General features: G+C 37.5%; 1 protein-coding gene across 1 annotated transcript in view; it reads right to left on the bottom strand.

Annotated features, from left to right (window-relative positions):
- COL19A1 (collagen type XIX alpha 1 chain) overlaps positions 1 to 25,192 on the bottom strand; it is a 357,863-nt gene that overhangs the window by 96,068 nt on the left and 236,603 nt on the right. The window contains 1 exon segment of the mRNA XM_003121272.5: positions 11,630 to 11,683. Coding sequence (XP_003121320.4) covers positions 11,630 to 11,683 — 54 coding nt within the window.

The following is a 25,192-nucleotide window of genomic DNA, read 5'->3' as shown; positions in this document are numbered from 1 at the left end:
TTTGAAAACAAGTGGCACTGACAATGGGGCTCTATGAAACCTAAAGTCTGCCTTTGAAGAGTGCACACACACTTATTTACTCCAAAAAGAAGGTGGAGAAAGCAGATGAAAACTTTCTAGGACTCTGGCAAGTTTCCTGTGGCCACTTTAACATATGCCATAGCCCAATCTGTGTGCCTAGCCCAGATTCACTTGTTCTGCTGCACAGTTCAACAATAGGGCAAGGACTGCTGTAGCTATGGGTGTGCATGTGCAATTATGGGGTACAGAGTTAGCTCAGACTTGGAATAGCATCTAAATAGGGGAACAGCAGCCATTGCTGTCACTCCTGTAGGCAATAGACAGGCAGTTGTCAAGAACTCTGACAGTGCCAGGACCACCACAGCCCATGCCCTAATCCACAATGAGCACCCATTCCAGGCCCTCTTACATCAGCCCTGCTCTCCTCTGGGGCAAGGGTACTGGTGGTGGGAGATGGGAGAGCACAAACTTAGAAGGAACAGAGCCATCTCAGACTTGACCCTCAGGGCTTCTGCTCCAGCAACTTGGAACCTTCTCCCACTCACAATAGGGTAGTGATGTCCACTAAGCATAGGTGAAGCTCCAGATAACACTTGGTTCTGGCTTAATCCCCTCCATCTCCTGCCCCACCCCCTTACCAAGGTGGTAGCTTCAGCACAACCTAGGGGAAGATATAATTTAGGCTCAGGTTGGATCCAGCTCTCCCACCAAAGCTACTATGCATATGTAGACTGCTGAGGGATGCTCTCACACAAGGACACCCTTTCAAGGCCAGATAGCTAACTGTTTTACCTAATTTCATAGAGGCAGAGAGAGTTAGAAAAATGATAAGACAGAGGAATTTAATTCAATTTAAACAAAGAAAACCCCTTAAAAAAACAAATTAAAAAAAGAATTTGTCAGATAAAGAGTTCAAAGCATTAAAAGTAAGAATGATAAATAAATTAGAGAAAAGAGTAGATGAACACAATGGGAATTTTAACAAGGTACTAGAAAATATAAAAAAAAGAACAAGTCAGTCACAATTGAAGAATAAAATAAATGAGTTAAAAAAAAACACAACAGAAGGAATTAAGAGCAGATGAGGTGATACAGAAGAACACATAAATACTCTGGAAGATAATAATGAAAATCACCCAATCAGAACAGCAAAAAGAAAAATAAGTTAAAAATGAGAACAGTTTAAGGGACCTCTGAAACAACATCAAGTGTACCAACATTTGAACCACATGGTTCCCAAAGGAGAAATAGAGAAAATAGTTAAAAATGTATTTGATGTAATTATGGCTGAAAACTTCCCAAACCTAAAGAAGGAAAAGATATTCAAGTACAGGAAGTACAGATGATCCCAAACATGATGAACCCAAACAGACCCACACAAGACATATCATATGGCAAAAGTTAAAAATAAAAAGAGAATTCTAAAGGCAGTAAAATAAAAACAAAGAATCATATATGAGTAAACCCCCATAATACTATCAACTGATTTCTTTGCAGAAAATTTATAGGCCAAAGGGTAATGGAATGATGCATTTAAAGTGCTGAAAGGAAAAAACCTACAACCTAGAATATTCTACATAGCAAAGTTATCATTTTTAATCAAAGGAGTGATAAATAACTTCTCAGACAAGAAAAAAACTTAAAGAGTTAATCAACACTAAATTTACCCTAAAAAAATGTAAAGGGTTATCTCTAAGTGAAAAAGAAAAGGCTACAGTAAGAAGTAAGAATATATAGGAAAGGAAAATCCCAATCCCAATTGTAAAGGGTGATATATAGTAATGTTTGTGAATCAATGACTTAAAATAATACAAAGATTAAAAGAAAAAATTGTGCAATTAACCACAATAAACAGTGAAGGGATAAAGATGAAGACATAAAATATGACATTAAAAATACAAGATGTGGGAAAGAAGAATAAAAAATGTAAATCTCTGTGATTGAACTTAGAAGACTGCTACTTTAAAATAAGTACAGATAGTTATGGGAACTATATATGAACCACATGATAATCACAAATCAACAACGTTCACAAGAAAAAATAAATAACACCCCCCCACAATAGATACACAGAAAACTAGAAAGGAACACAAGCATAAAGAAAATGATCAAACCAGAAGAGAAGAAACTACAGGAAGAAAAGAACAAAGAGGAATGACAAAAACAACCAGATAACAAGTAACAAAATGTTAGCAAGTACATACTTGTTTATAATCACTTGAAATGTCAATGGACTAAATGTTCCAATCAATAGAAATAGGGTGGCTGATTGCATAAACAAAACAAGACCCATCTACATGATGCTTACAAGAGACTCACTTCAGAGCTAATGACACAGACAAAAGTGAGAAGATGGAAAAAGATATTTCATGAAAATGGAAATGACAAGAAACAGAGGGTAGCAATATTCATGTCAGACAACATAGACTTTAAAGCAAAATCAGTAACAAAAGACAAAGAAGGGCATTATATAATGAAAAATGGATCAAAGCAAGATGAGATATTACAGTAGTTAACATGTAAGTACCCAATACAGAAGTGTGTGTGTGTGTGTGTGTATACATATATATATACATACATACATATATATATATATATACATACATATACATATATACATACATACATATATATATATACATACATATACATACATACATATATATATATATATATATAAAACAGCAAATGTTAGCAGATACAAAGGGAGAAATTGGCAATAATACAATAAAACTAGATGAATTTTAACATTCTACTTACATCAATGGACAGATCATTTAGAAAGGAAATAAAAAAGGATACAGTAGTCTTAAATGATACATTAGACTAGTTGGACTTAATAGACATTCCATCCCAAACCAGCAAAATACACATGGAATGTTTTCCAGAATAGATCACATGCTAGGCCACAAAACAAATCTCAACAACTTTAACAGGATAGAGAATATATCAAGCATTTTTTTTAACCACAATGGTATGAAACTAGAAATCAATTATAGGAAGAAAAATGGGAAAAACACAAACACTTGGAGACGAAACACCATGTTATAAAAAAATCAATAGATCAACACAGAAATCAAAGAGGAAATCAGAAAATTCCTGAAGTCAAATGTAAATAAAAACATTTCCAGTATCTATGGGATATAGCAAAGGCAGTTCTAAAGGGAATTTTATACTGATATAGACCTACCTCAAGAAATAAGAAAAACCTCAAACAACTTAACCTACCATTTAAAGGAAAGGTAAAAAGAAGAACAGCAGGAAAAAGGAAATGGAAGAAAAAACAGAAAAGAAATAAATAAAATAGAGATCAAAAACAAACAAACAAACCTAGAAAAGATCAATGAAACCAAGAGCTGTTTGTTTGAAAAGATAAACAAAGCTGATAAGCTTTTAGTGAAGCTCATCAAGAAAAAAACAGTACCCAAATAAACGAAATAAGAAGGAAGGAGGTGAAATAACAAATGATACCACATAGACAGAAAAAAATCATATGATAATACCACAACCAGCTACAGGCCAACAAATTGGACAATCTAGAAGAAGGAAATAAATTTCTAGAAACACATAATCTTTCAAGACTGAGAGAGGAAGAAATAGACTACCTTAACAGATGAATCACTAGTAGTGAAATTGAATTTGTAATAAAAAAAATCCAAGCAAACAAACTCCAAGACTGGACAGTTTCACAGGGGAATTCTACTGAACATATAAAGAAAAGTTGATACCTACTCTTCTTAAACTATTCAGAAAAACTGAAGAGGAGGGAACACACAAATTCATTCTATGAGGCTACCCATTGCTCTGATACAAAAACCAGACGAAGACACACAAAAAAGAAAGAAAGAAAGAGAGAGAGAGAGAGAGAGAGAGAAAGAAAGAAAGAAAGAAAGAAAGAAAGAAAGAGAGAAAGAAAGAAAGAAAAAAAGAAAGAAAGAAAGGAAGGAAGGAAGGAAATTTCTCTGCTGGATATAAATGCAAAAATCTTCAGCAAAAATTAGCAAATGAAATTCAACAATATATCAGGAATCATATACCATGATCAAATAGGATTTATTCTAGGGATGCAAGTATGGTTCAATGTTTGCAAATTGATCAATGTGATATACCACATTAAAAAAGGAAGGATAAATATCACATGACCATCTCATTAGACACAGAAAAAGCAATTGACAAAATTCAACATCTATTCATGATTAAAAAACTCTTATCAAGTTGGTGTAGAGGAGGCATATCTCAATATAGTAAACCTATAGCTAACATCATATTCAATAGTGGAAAGTTGAAAGCCTTTTCTCTAAAATCAGGAAGAAGACATGTATGTGCATTCTTGCTACTTTTATTTAACACAATATTGGAAATCCCACCCATGGTAATCAAACAAGAAAAAGAAATAATAAGCATTCAAGTTGGAAGGAAAGAAGTAAACTGGCACTATTTGCATATGACTTGATGCCATATATAGGAAACCCTAAAGTCTCAACCAAAAAACTATTAGACTCAATAAATGAATTCAATATAGTTGCAAGATATGAGATAAACATACAAAAATCTGTTGCTTTTCTATACACTAATAAGAAACTATCAGAAAGAGAAAGCAATAAAACAATTCTGTTTAAAATCAAATGAGAAGGAATAAAATACCTAGGAATAAACTTAACCAAGAAGGTGAAAGACTTATGTTTTGAAAACTATAAAACAATAATTAAGGAAATTGAAGAAGATACAAAGAAATGGAAAGATACACTATGTTCATGGATTGGAAGAATTAATGTTATTAATATGGCCATAATATCCAAAGCAAAATATAGATTTAATCCAATCTCTTATCAAAATATTTTTCACAGAACTAGAACAAGTAATCCCAAACTTTATATGGAACCACAAAAGACCTGGAATTGCCAAAGCAACCTTGACAGAAAAATAACAAAACTAGAGGTATAACACTCCCTGACTTCAGACTATTTTACAAAGCTACAGTAATCAGAACAGTATGATACTGGTACAAAAAGGCACATAGCTCAATGGAACACAGTAGGTAGCTTAGAAATAAACCAATTAATAGTCAACTGTTTTAAAACAAAGGAAGCAAGAATACACAGTGGAGAAAAGACAATGTCTTCAATAAGTGGTGCTGGGAAAACTGAACAGCTATATGTAAAAGAATAAAGTTAGAACATTTTCTCACACCACATACAAAAATAAACTCAAAATGAATTAAAGACCTAAAGGTAAGACCTGATACCATAAAACTCCTAGAAAAGAACATAGGCTTAACACTCTTTGATAGAAACTGTAGCAATATTTTTTGGATCTGTCTCCTCAGGCAAAAGAAACAAAAGCAAAAATAAACTAATGGGATCTAATTAAACTTAAAAACTTTTGTACAGCAAAGGAAGCCATCAGCAAAATGAGAAGACAACTTATGGAATAGGAGAAAATATTCTCAAATGATATGACTGATAAGGGGTTCTAAAATATATAAACAGCTCATACAACTCAATATCAAAAGAAGAGACAATCTGATTAAAAAATGGTCAGAGAGGCGTAGGCCGGTGCCCACAGCTCCGATTCGACCCCTAGCCTGGGAACCTCCATGTGCCGCGGGAGTGGCCCAAAGAAATAGCAAAAAAAAAAAAAAAAAAAAAAGGTCAGAGACCTGAATAGACTTTTTTTTCCAAAGAAGATATATAGAAGGCCAAAAGTCACATTGAAAAATGCTCAACATTGCTAATCTTCAGAGAAATGGAAATCAAAGCCATACTATGATATTGCCTTATACTCATCAGAATGGTTATCATCAAAAAGTCTACATATGGCAAATGTAGGCAAGGATGAAGAGTGGGAATGTAAATTGGTAGAGCCACTATAGAAAACAGTATGGGGTTTCCTTAAAAAACTAAAACTAGAACTACCATTAATCCAGTAATTCTACTCCTTGGTATGTATCCAAATTTAAAAAACACATTAATTTGAAAAGATATGTGAACCCCAATGTTCCTAGCAGCATATTTACAACAGCCAAGAAGTGGAAGCTACCTATGTGTCTATCAACAGGTAAGTGGATAAAGAATAAGTAGTATATATACATATGTATGTATGTGTGTGTGTATACATACATATATATATATATATATATATATACATATAATGAAATACTACTCAGCCGTAAAAATTATGAAATTCTGATATTTTCAACATGGATTGGTTTGGGGGTATTATGCCTTAGTGAAATATGTTAGACAGAGAAAGACAAATACTTTATATTATCACTTATACATGGAATTTTAAAAATAAGACAAAGGAATGTATATAACAAAACAGAAACAGACTCACAGATATAGAGAACAAACTAGTGGTTACCAATGGAGAGGTGAGCTAGAGGTAGGGGATTAAGAGGTACAAACTACTATGTATAAAATAAATAAGCAACAAGGTTATATTGTATAGCACAGGGAATATAGCCAATAGCTTATAACAATTTTAAATGGGGTATATGCTGTAAAAATATTGAACCACTATGTTGTACACCTAAAACTAATATAATATTACAGAACACTTATACTTCAATAAAAATAGAAAAAAATTTAAAAAAGCATTTTGGATGTTGGAATATATTTTTTCTCTTGTGGGAAAAAGGTTGATGTAATCTGTAGTCAGGAAGTGGGAAGACTCATGCTATTTCAATTGATCTCAAGAGAGTGTTCTGTGGAAAGAAGAGAATTAATAGACATGTGTAGGCTAAACTTGGAGAAAGCCATTTTTATAGGCTCCAAAGAGTCAAACATTAGCGATTTCCCATGGCTCAGTCTAACAAAAAAGACCAGGAGTTCCTGTTGTGGCATAGCGGAAACAAATCTGACTAGAAACTATGAGGTTCTGGGTTTGATCCCTGGCCTTGCTCAGTGGGTTAAGGATCTGGCATTGCCCTGAGTTGTGGTTAGGTCTAAGATGAAGCTTGGATCTGGTGTTGCTGTGACTGTGAGGTAGGCAGGCAGCTACAGCTCCAATTAGACCCCTAGCCTGGGAAACTCCATATGCCGCAGGTGCGGCCCTAAAAAGATATAAATAAATAAATAAATAAGACCAAGGACATGAACCACCTTACAGGATACGAAGTCATTAAAAATTTCCCAGCTTGGTCTTTGGGAACTTAGTCAATCCTAAACATGACAGGACACAATATTTTAAAAAATCAGGTTATCTGTTATGCATTGAATGGTGTCCACTCCCTGCCCCCATAAGTCCTCTGTTTTAGTCCTAACATACAGTACTTCAGCATGTGACCTCAGTTAGAAATAAGCTCTTTGCAAAAGTAATTATTTAAGCTCAGGTCATGCTGGAGAACCATGAGGTTGTGGGTTTGATCCCTAGGGAGAAGGTAGATCCCTAATTCAATATGACTGTGTCTTTATAAAAATGAACTTTGGATACAGAGACATACACATGGGGAGGACGTCATGTGAAGATGGGAGTTATGCAGCCACAAGCCAAGGAGCTTCCAGAAGCTAGCAGTGAGGTCTTGACACACCTCTCTAGCAGCTTCAGAGACAATGTGGCCCTGCCCACACCATCAAAGCTGTGAGACAATACATTTCAGATGTTTAAGCCACTCAGTTTGTGATGCTTTGCTAGAGTAGCCCTAGCAAGTTAAAATATACCATGTGGCCTAAGAGAGCTGTACCCACTTGATAAGAAGGCCTAAGGCTGGCTCTAGATCCAACTTCTCAGGTCCTGGCAAGAATACATTTCACTAGCTCCAAGTATGGGAGGGAGATGACCCAAGAGAGTTTTAGGGTTCTCTGTAATAAAGCTAATATCCAAAAATCCATGTCTGTGCCTAAATCCATGATGTTTCCCAAAGCTAGTAGATTCTGGGGCAGTGGGAGGGAGACACAGGAAGTTAGGACTTCTTAATTTAATTTCTAAATCTTCCACACCCAGAAGGGTTGCCTCTAGCGTGTCCAAGGAACCCATCATTTTCTGTGCCATCCTTGGTGTTAAGTCGCTGCTTTGGAAAGACCTTGAGTCTTTGATTTTGGAGAAATGTTTTCTTATCCTTTCTAGTCTGTGTATATGAAAATGAAGTTGTGATTTGATACTAGAAAAGGAAATAGATTATTTTGCTAGCAAATTGGTTTTTTTTGATTAACAATTTGGAGAAGTGAACACCAAAATTGGTTCCTGGGAGGTGCAGCATGCAGCATTAATCTCCAACAGATGAGACTGATTCTCTGCAAACTGCAGAGTGTGGTGATGTCAAGATAACTAACTATATATGCATTTTCATGTGGATCTTTAAAAACAATATCAAAAGTAAAATCTGCCAGTACTTGACCTCCACAGTTAATGCTTTTTTTCTCTTTGCTTTCCCATCTAGAGGTTGTTGCAAGGAACTCTGGATCTGATGGCTTTAGCAGGTGACAGAGTCTACCAAATTTTTATTAAAATCCCTGGAGCTGAAGACAATGCAGAGCAGTTTGCTGGATTGAAAGCAGATTTTCCTTGAGGGGAAGAATAAACTAAGCATTGCTGCTACTTTCCAAACAGTCTTGCAGAATGGGAGCAGATGTTTTGCAAATTATTTTTGTGATGGAGAGGGAAATCTCCATTTTATTCTTTGCATCCTCAAGAGGGCATGCAAAAATACATAAAAACACACTTATATAATCATCCTGACCTTCCTCTTTAGTCTTTCTATTCCTCACATTCTTTTTTCCTTCTCCAAGTCCTTTTTTGATTTGTGCTGTGAGAGGAGAGGGCTTCTTATGTCTGAGCCTCTCCCTCTGATGAAATAAGGAAAATTGTAGAAAAAAAAATCAACTCATATATGGGCCAAAAGGCAATTCCTTTGCCTCTGAGGATTCCTGGGATGAGAGAATGAGCCATGAGCTCCTTCAGATTAGAATGGGGAGGGAAGGCGTATGAGCAGTCTGCTTGTCATCCTCCTTGGGGCAGCTGCTTCAGCAGAATCCAGGCTGCAGGATAGCTGAAGCTGCTGCAAGCTGAGGCGCTGAGGTGCAGGACTCAAATGCAGACATTACATAAATCAATGCCAATTTAAAAGGAAAGATTATTTTAACCTTGGATGTCATTTTATATGTTTCCATACCTGGTCCATTACTTAATCTCCAGGAAAGTTTCACTCAGGGCCCCCTTTCTTTCTGGGCTTATTAGCTACAGACAGACCATTAGGCATGCAATAACCTGCAAATTGAAACAGTCTCAACACTCAAAACAGGTGGGACTGGCAAGGAGTGGGTGGGGACACCACCAAGTGGAAACAGGCATGCCACTCACCATGGCATATTTGGCTCTTTTGTGAAGCTGAGGGTGAGGAGGTGGCGGTTACAATCCAGAGAGGTTGCTCTGTGTAGGTACTGGGAAGACGCAGCCCTCACCCCTATCTATCCTGGTGAGACCTTGGTGAAACAGCCCTAGGTATTCTCAGAAGGAAGCGGTCAAGTATTTGGAAAGTTACCTTCTTTTAATTCCCAGATGGGTCTAAAGCCATTACCAATGTTAAATGGTAATGTTTCATTTGTGAGAGAAAAGCCATGATCTCTCCTCTTTATCTAGTTATGTTCCAGTTCTGAATCACATTTTGAGCACAGATGGACTAAATACCTGTGAACCTCAATCCTGTAATGGTAGTAAGATTAGCTGGAGCTCTTTTAGGTGAGTCACTATCTAAAATCAAAGAACCAGTTTGCTGTTAGCAAGACTCTTCACGACCTACTCTAGTCAGCCCTATTTGGGGGAAAATATAATCTTATAAAGTTAAAAATTTACATTCTGAACTTTAGACTCTAAAATATAAAGCACCATAGATCTTCATTTAAGGGAAAACTGACTCATCGCCATGATAAATTATATATAGAAGTAGTGTTGGGAGACTTGTAAAGATATGAGCATTAAAAGTTTTGCAAGGGACAGCAAATATGTAAGTAGCCGAGTAGCAACTTGGTAAATTTTATGCCAAAGGTGGTAGGACTATACTGCATTCTTTAAATTTTTCTAGCTGACAACGTAACACCAGAGCCTACTCATTCCATTATTTTGAAGCATTTATAATAAATCCTATTTTGTACAAATAGATGTCATTTACAGAAATACACGGTATTTTAATTGATTAATTTTAGACTTGTTTCTCTTACTTTTTTTTTCATGTGGGCCAAGCCTGATTGATTTGAAAAAGCTAGAATAGATAGAGTTTTTCAGAAAATGCCTACTAAACAGGCATAAAATATACCTTTAACATTTTTCCTAATATAATATTCCATGGAAAAATAGGAGAAAACATTAGACAAGATTATTCAGGAAGTGGAAGAGACTTTCCATACTTTTTTTTTTTGCTTTTTAGGGCCACACCCATGGCATATGGAAGTTCCCGGGCTAGGGGTTGAACTGGAGCTACAGCTGCCAGCCTACGCCACAGCCACAGCAATTCCAGATCTGAGCCACATCTGCAACCTATGACCTATACCAGAGCTCAGAGCAATGCCGGATCTTTTAACCCACCGAGTGAGATCAGGGATTGAACCTGCATCCTCATGGATACTAGTTGGGTTTGTTACCACTGAGCCACAATGGGAACACCTGACTTTCCATACTTTTGATTTAAAATTTATCAGCCACAAATGGTTCACATCTTTATGCTGAACTTAATCTGATGTGAGAAGAATTGGGATTTTGAATGAATTAACTTGTCATTTAATAAACACTTTTCTGAGCACTTGCTATCTTCAAGACATTTACTGACACAGGCACAGAGTGTTTCTTTGGGATTTTAAAACAGGGGAACAAGAGCAGTCAGAGGAATTTACAGGAAGGGAGACCAAGAACACAGGAGACAAAGGGGAATGTCTCTAAATTTGCTTCTCTGGGTTTGCTGCCATTACTCACCAGCAGCTTATTGACGATAAACTAGATGTTAAAAGGGATCCAAGTCAGTGGACAGAATGCCCCACACAAAGTGCTGAATGATGAGTCAACCAATGGTCTCAGGTCCCTGAGTCTCACTTGGCTGTCAACACTCATTCTGTGTCTATTGTGCCTCCTTGTAGAATTGGAGGCCAAACTATCCTGCCTTTTGGTACTCAGATATGTCTATGTCATATTCTACCCAAACCAAGTGTAATTTAAAAAGCTTGGAGAAGTTAAAGTGCCTCCTTCCTGAAAGGTGAGGGACTTCCAGTCTTGACCTATAGAATGTAAAAATTCACTGGAGATTTTAATACAGCACCTGGTAGTTGGGTAGGAAATCTATCACCTACCCAGAGCTTTAAGGTAGCAAATAATCTTTTTTGTCTTTTGGGAAGCTAGATATATGATGTTATCAATGGTTAAACATGGTTTTTGCATTAATTTTTGGCATGAAGTTTTACAAACTTTGAAATAAACTTAAAAAATAAAGACAAAATCCTGGGTTTGTAATGAGATGCTGAGCAAAATACTTTTTTGAAACATATTTTCATTATGGAAAGATGTTAGGTAATGTGATTATATTTCAAAGCCCAGCAGTTTATTATGTTTATTTATTTATTTTTTTCAAATACACCATCACATAAAACCTCTGTGTACAACATGTGAGTAAAAGAAGCCATACCTTGTGATAATATTCACTGAGGGTCTGTTGTACTCTTTGTATTCCAGGAGGTCCCTGTATTAGAAACAAATCAAAGAAGTATGTAAATATTTACCAAAACAATGTGTGTTTAAATAACGTATCTAAGAACTCTTGAAATCTCACAGTTAAGGAAAAGGAAGAATTTAATCAAGTTTAGTCAAGTATTTTAATTAATATAGAATCACATGGACATCAACTTATCAGGTTCCTAAATATATTTCTAAGTTAAATCCTGCATGAATCCAAAGAGAGTTCCTAAGTAGGAACATGTAACATTTCACTAGAAGGTCAGCCATCAGCATATTCTTTATTAAGAATTGTACCTGGAAAACTCCTCAAGCAAATAGGCTGAAGATCTTCAGTTTATTTCTGACGTTTCTTAGAGGGCTTTAATCAATGTATTATAGAAATGTATGCCCATGTGTTATTAACTTAAAAAATAAGGGGAAAATTTTTTTCCTATTGTTTTACTTTTTTAAATTAGTTGGGTGAAAATGGGCTTCCCCTGGACTTTCAGACCAGAAAAAGATAACTTCAGGCTTAGGATATTTAAATACATGTAGTTTTAGTTGATAGGGAAATATTCATGAAGCACTATGCTGAGCTTCTGGTGGATAGGAAAGAAGTAAAGACTTATGCTTGTCCCTAAAACTTCCAGGACGATAAGAATTTTCTGAGCTATTCAGGGATTACATTTTGGGGAGAACAATGTACGATTAGCATGATTTTAAATCAAGTCATTCAAGCCAAGATAGATTTTGCTATTTCAGAAAAGAAATGGCTTATTTCACTTAGACCTTGAAAGCTCCTGGGAAGAGAGAAAACACAAAGTTCTCAGACGATAAGCCACCCAAAGATCATGATAGAGCAAAGCAAAGTCACTGCTATACAAAGATTATTATTTTAAAAAGAGGGTAAAAGCTTTGAAAAGTGAAGAAACATTTTAAGGTGCAGCCACTATGGAGAACAGTATGGAGGTTACTAAAAAAAACCCTAAAAATAGAGTTGCCATATCATCCAGCAATCCAACTCCTGGGCATATATCCATACAAACTATAATTCGAAGAAATACATGGACCCCTATGTTCATAGAAGCACTATTTAGAATAGCTGAGATGTGGAAGCAGCCTAAATGTCTATTGACAGATGAATAAAGATGATATATACTGGAATATTACTCAGCCATGAAAAAAGAATGAAATAATGTCATTTGTAGCAACATGGATGGACCTAGTAAGTCAGAAAAAGAAAGACAAATATCATATGCCATCACTTATATGTGGAATCTAAAATATGACACGAATGAACTTATCTATTAAAGAGAAACAGACTCATAGATGTGGAGAACAGATTTGTGACTGCTAAGGGGGAAGGGATGTGGGGGAAGGATGGACTGGGAGCTTGGGATTAGAAGATGAAAATCATTATATACAGAATGGATAAACAATAAGACCCTACTGTATAGCATTAAGGAGGTATATTCAATATCCTGTAAGATATTTAATATATATCTCACACTTTTCTGTATGCCAGAAACTAACCCGATACTGTAAATAAACCACTTTTCTGTACACCAGAAATTAACCCACTATTGTAACTAAACTATAGTTCAATTTTTTAAAAAGGAAACATTTTAAGGAATACTTGTTAGCTGCACTCACTGATAACACCTTAGGTATATTGAAAAGATTAATGTCGGTTAACATTCATGACAGGTATTTCTTATGAATGGCTTGTGACAGAAGATATCTTCTAATATGAAGCTTTTGCTTTGTGCCATTTAATGTCGAGGACACCAAGAAGTAATGATGGATGCCTGGAAGCAGGTTGGTGTAACTCGTGAGAAAATAATAGGCCTTTTGAGGAATGGGGCTGACTGTGATTGGAAAGACAAACGATGCTGTTACCTTGCTGAAATCAAAACAGAGCTAATGTCAAAAAGGAATTCTCAAGGCATTATATATTTTCAGGTTCTTTTTCAGTTTTGTGTGACATATTCTAGGTCAGTTAGTTGAAGTGACGAGGAAAAAGGTCACTGAGTTAGGGGATGTTTCACAAAGTTTCCGGTCAAGAAGATGCAAATTAAAAGACATTGTTGAAATTCAGGAGACATGAGATTGCATACACATTGATCCTTTTGCAGCTATCTAACATATTAGATATGAGAATTTTAGAAACTCTATGTGGTAGTATCAACAGTACCTTGGGGTACATGCATAGTAGGCATTTGGTGAATGGTGAATGTGTTAATAATAAGGCCAATTAAATCAAAGAACAGTGATGTGGTGAGTAAATTTAGCTTCAGACACATTCATCTTAGCTAAAAGTGAAAGGCTTAACAATTAGGGCTTCCAAATATAGTAGAACAATTAATAATGCATCTCAACTAGAGCAGAGGAATCAATCAAATAATAATAGCAAACATTTATATAATGCATATCGTGTTCCAGGAACTACACCAAAGGTTTTAAATAAATTAACTCATTTAATCTCTACCCCGACACCATGATGTATACCCCATCATTATTTCCTATTTAAAGATACAGAAAGTGAGGGTTTAGGAGTTCCTTGGTGGCCTAGCGGGTTAAGGATCTGGCACTGTCACTGCTGTGGCTTGGGTTTGATTCCTGGCTCAAGAACTTCTGCATGCCTCAGTCACAGCCAGAAAAAAGAGAAAGAAACCAAAGATACAGAAAATGAGGGTTTTGAAATTGTTAACTGGCCCACGGTCATACCACCTTAGTATGTGGTATGACTAATATTTAATACAAGCAGTCTGGGCCTGAACTCACTACTTATTTACTCAATTCTTTTAATTTAAAAGTAAACTCTCAGTCTAAAATAATTTCTGCAGTAATTTTTTTTTTATCATGATGACCGTGCCCTAGAGAATACGGGGTGATCACTCTTCCATGTTCTACTTACCACACTGAAATTGAAAAGATAGTCAGCAAAACTGTACTTAGCATTTCATATGAGCCAGCACTGTGTTTGATGCTGGAGGAGGCAATGAGCATTTGGCCTTTAGATGCAGTCCTACTGTAGAGCCAGGGGAGGCCCCTCTATCTACTTGGATTTGTCTTCATAATTTTCTCCACCTGTGATAGGGAGATTATGCCCGAACAGTCCCCCCAGTTCCTCCCCATCACAGCTATACTAAAAATTCATTTTATCTTCATTTGCAGAGCTCAAGAGAGCAGGTGGTCAAAAGATATATGAAGGGAAGGCTTTCAAAGGGAATTTGGAAGAGAGTAAGAAGAAAGCAGAGGGTGAGTGAACAGTGTGGTGGGAGTTGCACAGCACGGAACAGCTGGCAGTAGGGATGAAAATAGTAAAACTAATACATGGTTCTTATTTTTTTTTAATTGGGTGAGAACTGTGTCTTGTCTTTGATAGACTGGTTATCTGCAGTATATAGCTGTATCCCATAACCACAGAATACATTCCTCACCCAGAATCCTGTTCTTGCTGTTGATCAAACCACTGGCAGCAGAGTAAGGTAGCCAGAGCCAATCTTCCAAACAAAAAGGGAGCCCTCCTACACTGTTGGTGAGGATGTAAACTGGGTGCAGCCATGATGCAGAACAGTATGGAAGTTCCGCAAAAAACTAAAAATAGAGCTACCACATGACCCAGCAATCCCATTCCTGGATATACACCTGCAGATAACTATAATTCTAAGAGATACATGCACCCCAGTGTTCACTGGAGCACTATTTACAAAAGCCAAAACATGGGAGCAACCTAAATGTCCATCAACAGAGGAATGGATAAAGAAGATGTGATGCATATATACAACGGAGTATTGCTCAGCCATAGAAAAGAATTAAATAATGCCATTTGTAGCAACATGGATGGACCTAGGGACTATCATACTAAGCAAAATAAGTCAGACAAAGACAAATATCATATGATATTCACTTATAATGTGGAATCTAAAAAAATGATTCAAATGAATTTAATTTATAAAACAGAAATAGATTCACAGACATAGAGAACAACTTCATGGCTACCAAAGGGGAAAGGAGTGGAAAGACATAAATTAGGAGTTTTGGATTAACATATACACACCACTATATAAAAAACAAATAATCAACAAGGACCTACTGTACAACACAGGAAATTCTGCTCAATATTCTGTAATAACGTACAGGGTAAAAGAATCTGAAAAAGAATTTGTATACATAACTGAATCATTTTGCTGTACAGCAAAAACTAACATAACATTGTGAATTAACAGTATTTCAAAAAATTTTAAAAGGAAAAGAAAAAGAAAAATATGAAAACGATATCAAGAGCAGAGCTCAATGAACAGAGCCGCTGGCCAATGGAAAATTCTGAACAATATTATTCAGATACTCACAAAATTAATAAATCTTTAAAAGTTACTTCCACATTTTCCCATGTTCTGTTCTTGCCATAAAATATCAGGCCCACAGAGCAGTGATCCAAATGAGGTCAATCTGAAGTTTTAGGCTCTGGTACTTCATCTGCTGATGAGCATTTATGATGACATTTTCTTTCTTGTTCTTTCAGTCCCCAGGATACTTTGGGTACCACAAATTCCAAATGTACTGTAACAGAGATTTTTAGCTAACAGTCTAGCCTGCAGGCAACATTTTACACAAATTCTCCCAGCAGGCAGAAAGCCCTACAGCGATGGAAGGAAGACACCCATGTGAAGTCTCCCCACCTGAACACAGTCAGTGCAGAAATGACTGGGTTGTTCTGAAACTGCCAGAAAAAACAACCTCCATCTATCGACCCTAGAGGAGCACTATGCATATAAATGCTAAGAGCAATTCTCTGTTTACTGTCAGAAAAACAATATAGACCCAGGGGGTCTTGGAATTGGTGCCTGTCCCATAGTCACATCCCCAAGAGATGTGCTTTTTTTTTTTTTAATGGCCACACCCGCCACATATGATAGTTCCTAGGCTAGTGGTTGAATTGGAGGTACAGCTGCCAGCTTATGCGACAGCCACAGCAACAGTGAATTCAAGCCACATCTGTGACCTACACCACAGCTCATGGCAACGCCGGATCAGTAACACACTGAGTGAGGCCAGGGATTGAACCTGCATCTTCATGGATACTAGTTGAGTTCCTTACCACTGAGCCACAGTGGGAACTCTTATTTTCCATTTTCTATTCTTATAACAAAGCATGGCTGAAGGATATCCAAAGAGTGATTTATTTCCAAGCTTAGCAAGAGCTGTCCATCCTACAGACCATCAATCAACCATGGGGAGGAAGAACTAAAAGGCTTGTGATAACTGACAGGTCTGTAGGCATCACCTGGTATTAGATGCTCCAGGACACTTTCAAGGTCACTTTTTCTGAGGTTTGCAATTGTAAAGATTCATAAAGAAGATGCTTAGATGACCCAGATCCAATGGAGAAGACAGGCAGCCTCAGGAGGAACATCAGCCTTAGCTAATATTCTTAGGAGCTCTACTGGGAAAACCAATGGAAGATTTATGGAAAGGAGAAACATCCCAATATCCTGCTCTGATAGTGACCTGCAACATGGCTATACAGACATCATGGCTACAGAATGTCCATCTCTTATACAGTTCAGCTTCCCTCTATTTGTATTGAATTGGGAGACATAGGACATGTGGGTTAATATGATAAGGACACAATTACACAACAGTTTTAAAATGCTCATGAACTCCAGGGAGACACATCTGTTCAGAATCCAGCTGTGCTCATGGTCTATCAAGCTGGTATGGGGAGAGATACTGATGCTGTTTCCTTCTGCAAAGAGCTGTACCCAGTGTGATGAAGTGAATTAAATCTGCATTCAACTTGGGAACATATACTCTCAGCAATAGTTTAAAGATAGTTTAAAGTATTTGAAAAGGCTTTCCCCCCACCAAGATCTTGCTAGAGGTGGAAAACAGAAGCATCATAATGTCTGCCACCAGTGTCATCAGATACATAGAATGAAAACGACAAACTGCTTGCATTATCACCTCCTTAGATTTCAATCTGGGCTACAGAGTCTCAAAGTTTAAAGAATGGGAAGAAGAGTTCCCATTGTGGCTCAGTGGTTAATGAATCTGACTAGGAACCATGAGGTTGCGGGTTTGATCCCTGGCCTTGCTCAGTGGGTTAAAGATCTGGCGTTGCCATGAGCTGTAGTGTAGGCCACAGACGCAGCTTGGATCCCGCATTGCTGTGGCTCTGATGTAGGCCGGCAGCTACAGCTCCAATTAGACCCCTAGTCTGGGAACCTCCATATGCCGTGGGTGCGGCCCTAGAAAAGACACAAAAAGACAAAAAATAAAATAAAATAAAATAAAATAAAGTGAAGAACGGGAAGAGCTCTTTATTAAAGCTTCTTCAGTCCTGGTCTTGGCTGCACTTTCACTTTTCAACCAGTTCAAGCAGTACACTAAGGTGGAAGAATCCACTTTCTCCTCTTTTCTCTCCTCTGGTCTTTGCTGTGAGTTCCCTGTGCGAGTTAGGGCTGGGGCCTTTGGATTAGCTTTAGCGCACCCTTGATGTCCTGAATCAAGGTCTCGTGGCTCCTCAGTCATTCTGCTCCCTCTGTGATCCTCCCTCCTGAACTGTTTTCCTTCCTCCCTCTTCTCCTAAAGCATCCTTTAGTTCTTCACAACTGCTGACTGAGCCTCTGGGCGCCATCTGGGCACCACTCATCCCCGCGACCCAGGGCTCTTCAAGCTCTCATTAGGAGCTCCTTTCAGAATTCACAAATACATATTTTCAGGTTGTACACAACAGCCTTCTGGCCCTGTGGTTTCCAATTAACTTTGCTAACAGCCTTTGAAATATCAAAAACCTCTCTGGAGAAAGTTGTACTAATCAACTTTCTTCAAAACATGCTAAAAAAACAGCATTACTCTAAGAAGAGATAGAAAGTTTGGTATTGAAAAGTCATTTGGGCTAATTTTCAAGAAACATTTCTAATTTTCTAATGGCCAGTAGAAAGGGCAGAGACCAGCAATTATTTTTCCCTTGACATTAAAAATAATTATTAGGAAGCCTAACCTCATTCATAGGAATGGTAAGATGAAGCATATTTCAATAATATAGTAATTGTTGGAAAAGTTAATGCAGAATGAGTTTTTCCCTTATATATATTTCCATCTGTATGGAAAGACAAGGAGTTTCAAATTTTTCCATTTTATCATAACACACAGTACGACACCCATGTTTGCTGAATTCAATAATCTTTTGCAAGAAAAATTTTTAGGGCAAAGGCAATTTCTCACTTTTTTTTTTAAATTTAATTTTTGTTTTTTTTAGGACTGCTCCCACAGCATATGGAGATTCTCAGGCTAAGGGTCTAATTGGAGCTACAGCTGCCAGCCTATGCCACAGCCACAGCAATGCCAGATCCGAGCCACATCTGCGACCTACACCACAGCTCATGGCAACGCTGGATCATTAACCCACTGAGTGAGGCAAGGAATCAAACCTGCAACTTCATGGTTCCTTGTTAGATTCGTTTCCACAGTGCCACAACAGGAACTCCCTCACTTGTTGGTTTTGATTTCAGTTAGAAATGGTAGCAAACTGAGCCAGGGTTTTACTGCTTTTGAACTCAGAGAAACAGGGCCAACAGATTCAGATTAATCTAAGAATCTGGCTAAATAATTGAAAACAAAGCTGCAGTGAGCTCCAGTTAAGCAAAAAAAAAAAAAAAAAAAAAAAAAAGAGTTTATAGATGGATTTTTGCCATACTTACAACATAGAAAGTTGTCTCCTAACTCTGAGAAAAAAATCAATAACACTCTTTAGAAAATATCTGGGAAATCAATTTCTTTTTCTTTTAAACACAAATCCTTTTATTTATCTTAAATATTTGTTCTAAATGAATTTTTCATTGCCTCTTGGGATTTAATTAACTTAAACAGTGTAATTTTAGAATAGATTATTTTTTCTGAGAATGCTTCTGCTACAGATTTTAGTGGCTAAGGAGATACCAACACTCCAATCCTCTCACCACCCCCTTACCCCCAAATTGCTGCCAACTCTCTAACTGCAAAATATGATTTCTGAAGCAAGGAGTGGATTAATTGTTTATACTGTAGTTACATTTCAACACAGAGACCCCAAGTTCTCCTTTATGGGATTACAATGGGGAATGTGGACCAGAAAGTACGTATTGGGTGAAAATTAAGGTTCCTGGGAAAGAACTCTTATTTCTGAAAATATCTCACCCACTTTCTGGTTTATGCCTAAAACTAAATAAAGGAAGATTGGTTTATTTGGTGTTGGGTTTTATCAGCAACTGAAATGTAAATGTTCTTAGGAGATGTAATGCTTCATACAGCTCAGGATAATTCATTTATATTTTCTTAGATGGCAGAGTAATGTGACTGCAAAACATATCCTCTTATTTGATTCTCATAAGAACTAAGTGAGATGGGTATTCTTATATTCTCTATCTGACATGGAAAAACTGAGAGATTTACCCTCAAGTTATACCCTCAAGTCTAAGAGTTGTTCTGTTCTAATAGGTCATTTATTAAGTGTACCCTGAGAGAAAGTTGGACAGGACAAAAAAAAGAAGAATATAAGGATGGTTCCTGGAGAGGGGACAGGAGAAGACAGTCCCAAGGGAGGAAAGGGGGCAGAAAAGGGAGGGTGGAGATCCTGAAGACTGCTGCTTTGTTTACACAACCCCAGGCCTTGGGTGCTCACTTTCTGACACCAGAAAGTAGAGTTACCTCTTTTGTGTAAGGTTTTAAGATAAACTCTGATTTTAAGAGGTGGGACTCAGATGGAAGAAAAAGCCATATTAGAATGATAATGAAAGGGCTTGGTAAAGTATCAACACTTTTACTTTAGAAATAGGAGAACCTAGATTAAATCCTGGGAAAGAAAGTAAAAAATAATGAGCAGATGGTAGAGAATGGTAAAAATGACCTAATGATAATACTACTGATAAATAACAGTGGTTACCCTCTGAAAGGAGCAACTGTGTGGCAAGTACACATGCTGTTGCATTTTACTCTTACAACAATCCAAGGAGGTAGGCATTATCCTCATTTTTATTATAACAAAAGGTTAATTAGCTTACCCAAGGTCAAATAAAGAGTAGGCTACAGGTAAATTTCAACCCAAGGTGGCCTGTCCCCAGAGCTTTGATAATTTAACTCTTTCCTTTAACTGCTTCACAGTGAGTGGGATGACAGAAAAAAATAAAAAAAGATCAATCATCTTAAAGCTGGTTAAAAAAATCATGTAGGGCATTAAAGGATAATAGGTCACAGATCTATTAATGAGAGTCAGAATCAATAAGGGCCAAGTAAAGAAAGCTCTGGGATATGGTGTTGACACACATTTTCAAAGATTTGGACCAGAAAAGATCAGAGGAAAGTGACCAGAGAGTAGGAAGGTAAGGATAGATAGAAAGACCAATATCATATGATACTGCTTATATGTGGAATCTAAAAACAAAGTTAGAAACACACATATTACAAAACAGAAATAGGCCCACAGACATAGAGAACAAACCTCTGGTTACCAAAGGGGAAGTGGGGGTGGGGGCCGCTGGGGGAGAACAAGTTAGGAGTTTTGGATTAATACATACACACTACTGTATATAAAATAGATAACCAACAATGACCTATTGCATAGCACAAGGAATTATACTCAATATTTTATAATAGCTTATAAGGGAAAAGAATCAAAAGAAAAAAATACAAAAATGTATATTTATATATACATAAAACTGGATTACTGTGCTGTAAACCTGAAACTAACATAACACTGCAAATCAACTATACTTATACTTCAGAAAAAAAGTTGAGGGAGGAGTTCCTGTCATGGCTCAGTGGTGAATGAATCCGACTAGGAACCATGAGGTTGCGAGTTCGACCCCTGGTCTTGCTCAGTGGGTTAAGGATCCAGTGTTGCAGTGAGCTGTGGTGTAGGTCACAGACTTGGCTCGGATCCTGAGTTGCTGTGGCTCTGGCATAGGCCTGTGGCTACAGCTCCGATTCAACCCCTAGTCTGGGAACCTCCATGTGCCGTGGCAGTGGCCCAAGAAGTAGCAAAAAGACAACAACAACAAAAAAAAAAGTTGAGGGAGTTCAACTTTTGGCTCAGAGGAAACGAATCTGACTAGTATCCATGAGGACGCAGGTTCAATCCTAAGCCTCGCTCAGTGAGTTAAGGATCTAGCATTGCGGTGAGCTGTGGGGTAGGTCACAAATGTGGCTCGAATCTGGCATTGCCGTGGCTGTGGTGCAGGCCGGCAGCTACAGCTCCAATTTGACCCTTAGCCTGGGAACCTCCATATGCCGTGGGAGTGGCCCTAAAAAGACAAAAAAAAAAAAAAAAAATGTTGAAACAAAAAAGTGTATGAAGCTTTGTCTTAAAAAAAAGAGAGGACCCTGACACCTATGGTCAATTAATCTTTGACAAGGGAGGCAAGAACATAAAATGGGAAAAGGAAAGTCTATTCAGCAAGCATTGCTGGGAAACCTGGACAGCTGCATGAAAAAGCAATGAAATTAGAACACACCCTCACACCATGCACAAAAATAAACTCCAAATGGCTGAAAGACTTAAATATACGACAGGACACCATCAAACTCCTAGAAGAAAACATAGGCAAAACACTCTCTGACATCAACATCATGAATATTTTCTCAGGGCAGTCTCCCAAAGCAATAGAAATTAGAGCAAAAATAAACCCATGGGACCTCATCAAACTGAAAAGCTTTTGCACAGCAAAGGAAACCAAAAAGAAAACAAAAAGACAACTTACAGAATGGGAGAAAACAGTTTCAAATGATGCAACCGACAAGGGCATAATCTTTAGAATATATAAACAACTTATACAACTCAACAGCAAAAAAACCAATCAATCAATGGAAAAATGGGCAAAAGACCTGAATAGACATTTCTCCAAAGAAGATATACAGATGGCCAGCAAACACATGAAAAAATGCTCAACATCGCTGATTATAAGAGAAATGCAAATCAAAACTACCATGAGATACCACCTCACACCCGTCAGAATGGCCATCATTAATAAGTCCACAAATAACAAGTGCTGGAGGGGTTGTGGACAAAAAGGAACCCTCCTGCACTGCTGGTGGGAATGTAAACTGGTACAGCCACTATGGAGAACAGTTTGGAGATACCTTAGAAATCTATACATAGAACTTCCATATGACCCCGCAATCCCACTCTTGGGCATCTATCCGGACAAAACTCTACTTAAAAGAGACACATGCACCCGCATGTTCATTGCAGCACTATTCACAATAGCCAGGACATGCAAACAACCCAAATGTCCATCATCGACAGATGATTGGATTCGGAAGAGGTGGTATATATACACAATGGAATACTACTCAGCCATAAAAAAGAATGACATAATGCCATTTGCAGCAACATGGATGGAACTAGAGACTCTAATACTGAGTGAAATGAGCCAGAAAGACAAAGATAAATACCATATGATATCACTTATAACTGGAATCTAATATCCAGCACAAATGAACATCTCCTCAGAAAAGAAACCATGGACTTGGAGAAAAGACTTGTGGTTCCCTGATGGGAGAGGGAGGGAGTGGGAGGGATGGGGAGTTTGGGGTTATCAGACACAACTTAGAATAGATTTACAAGGAGATCCTGCTGAATAGCATTGAGAACTTTGTCTAGATATTCATGTTGCAACAGAACAAAGGGTGGGGGAAAAATGTAATTGTAATGTATACATGTAAGGATAACTTGATCCCCTTGCTGTACAGTGGGAAAAAAATAAATAAAAAAAAATAAAAGCTGCATGGGATTTTTTTTCCCATCAGTCAAAAAAAAAAAAAAAAAAAAAAAAAAAAGAGAGGAATCATACCAGACACAAGAAATGTTAAAATCATGGAGGACTTAGAGAAATAAGGAGAGGGAGATTTCTAAGAGGAAAAAAAGAAAGAAGTTGCCAGTCTGGATCAGCATCTTAAGCAATTCCTGAATTTCAAATGATACCAAATGAGGGTAAAGAGACTTGCCATTTATGAGCTACTAGAAGAAAAATAACAACAAAAATGCCCATAGTTGGTGGGGAAAAGACTAGCTAACCAAGAGAGTAATATTGCTTAGGGACAATTTTGATAGGCTGAAATTTCTATGAGCATAAAATTGCGGTGAAGAATAGTCATGGGAAAGTAGTCACACAGTAAGAGGATGAAATACCCTTCAAATAAGACTACAATCATGCCATTGTGTTTGTTGCTGAAGAGAGATTTGTGTATGAGCCTGCTGGGAATCTGAAGGGTTTAAGTGATACGGCAACACCCTGGTTCAAGCATTTGTCAAGGGCATCTTCTGGGGACTTCCTCTAAGAAAGGTAAGAGCAGTTTAGTTAGAAGCCAACTAAATCAGGCAATGCTGATTCTTGGTGCATCTCTGGAAATCCTGAGCAGCAGTGATCCGTGATCTTCCCTTGTCTCAGCCGGGCCCCCTCCCCAGTGGCATATACCTGCACCACACCTTGAAAGATCAATAGCTTCTAAGTGCCTCCATCTAAGATATTGCCCACAAACCTGGTTCAGAAGTTCAGAAGCTGTGCGATTAACAGGTGAGGGATTGTAGTGAAGGCAGCTTCTGGATTGTGAATGAGAAATTTTCACATCTGCCACTTTGGACATTTTTCAAACGCATCCCTCTGTGTATTCCAGGAAGTGCTCACTTGAGCTGGGCTTGTCTCTTCTGGCCTGCACACTGAGCTGTGTAATTGAGGGAACTCAAGCACAGGCAGTTTATGGTTGTATGAATAAGCAAAATACTCAATATGTGACCTGATTGTTTTCCAAAATTGCATAGTCCCTGGTTTTACTTGTCATTTTGGAACAGAGTGGGAGGATGAGGCTGTGACAGTGAATGCATTCAATGGGTGTAATTAACCCATTTCATAAAAGCAGATTTTCTAAATTATGCCATAAAGCTCAGAAGTTTTTAACACTTTGCTTTCCAAGGGAGGAAAAAAAATTTTTTTAAAGGAGCTTATTTTCCGGGATACCATGAAACAAATCCATATAATTGGTATAAAGCCCACTGCATTATTGATCAAGTGGGACATTTTGATTGATTTCCATGGCATGATAGTTAGGGAAAAAAGGATTCCTCCTCTAATGCTGAAATTCTGCTTATCCATCCATAAAATGTCTCATACTCGTCTCTCTCCAGTATGTCCTGAAAAAGCAAAAATATTATCTGTCAGCTTCCTGTAATCTACGAAGCAGCAGGAGTCTTGAGAGTGGCTTGCCTCCCTGAAGAAGCAACACCACTGACCCTGCACAAGGTCAATAAAAGCCACAGTAATGGTGGAGATTTGAAACAAATTATGTGTATCCTGTGGCATTCCTGAAAGCTTACCATCAACAAAAGCCACACCTGGGGACAGCCATGCCTCTGACTTCAGGAATTCTCCATATGTCACCCAAAGCTGAAGGGAAGTCAGCTTACCCAGCCTGCACCTACCAATGCTCTGGGTTTCCATTTACTGTAACTACCAATATTCACTCTCTTTAAAAGAGCTGGTAGGGTAACAATGCT

Source organism: Sus scrofa, chromosome 1 (genome assembly GCF_000003025.6).
Source record: "Sus scrofa isolate TJ Tabasco breed Duroc chromosome 1, Sscrofa11.1, whole genome shotgun sequence".
Classification (NCBI taxonomy): Eukaryota; Metazoa; Chordata; class Mammalia; order Artiodactyla; family Suidae; genus Sus; species Sus scrofa.
Note: the sequence above shows the minus strand (reverse complement) of the source record. Positions and strands in the feature narration are given on the sequence as shown.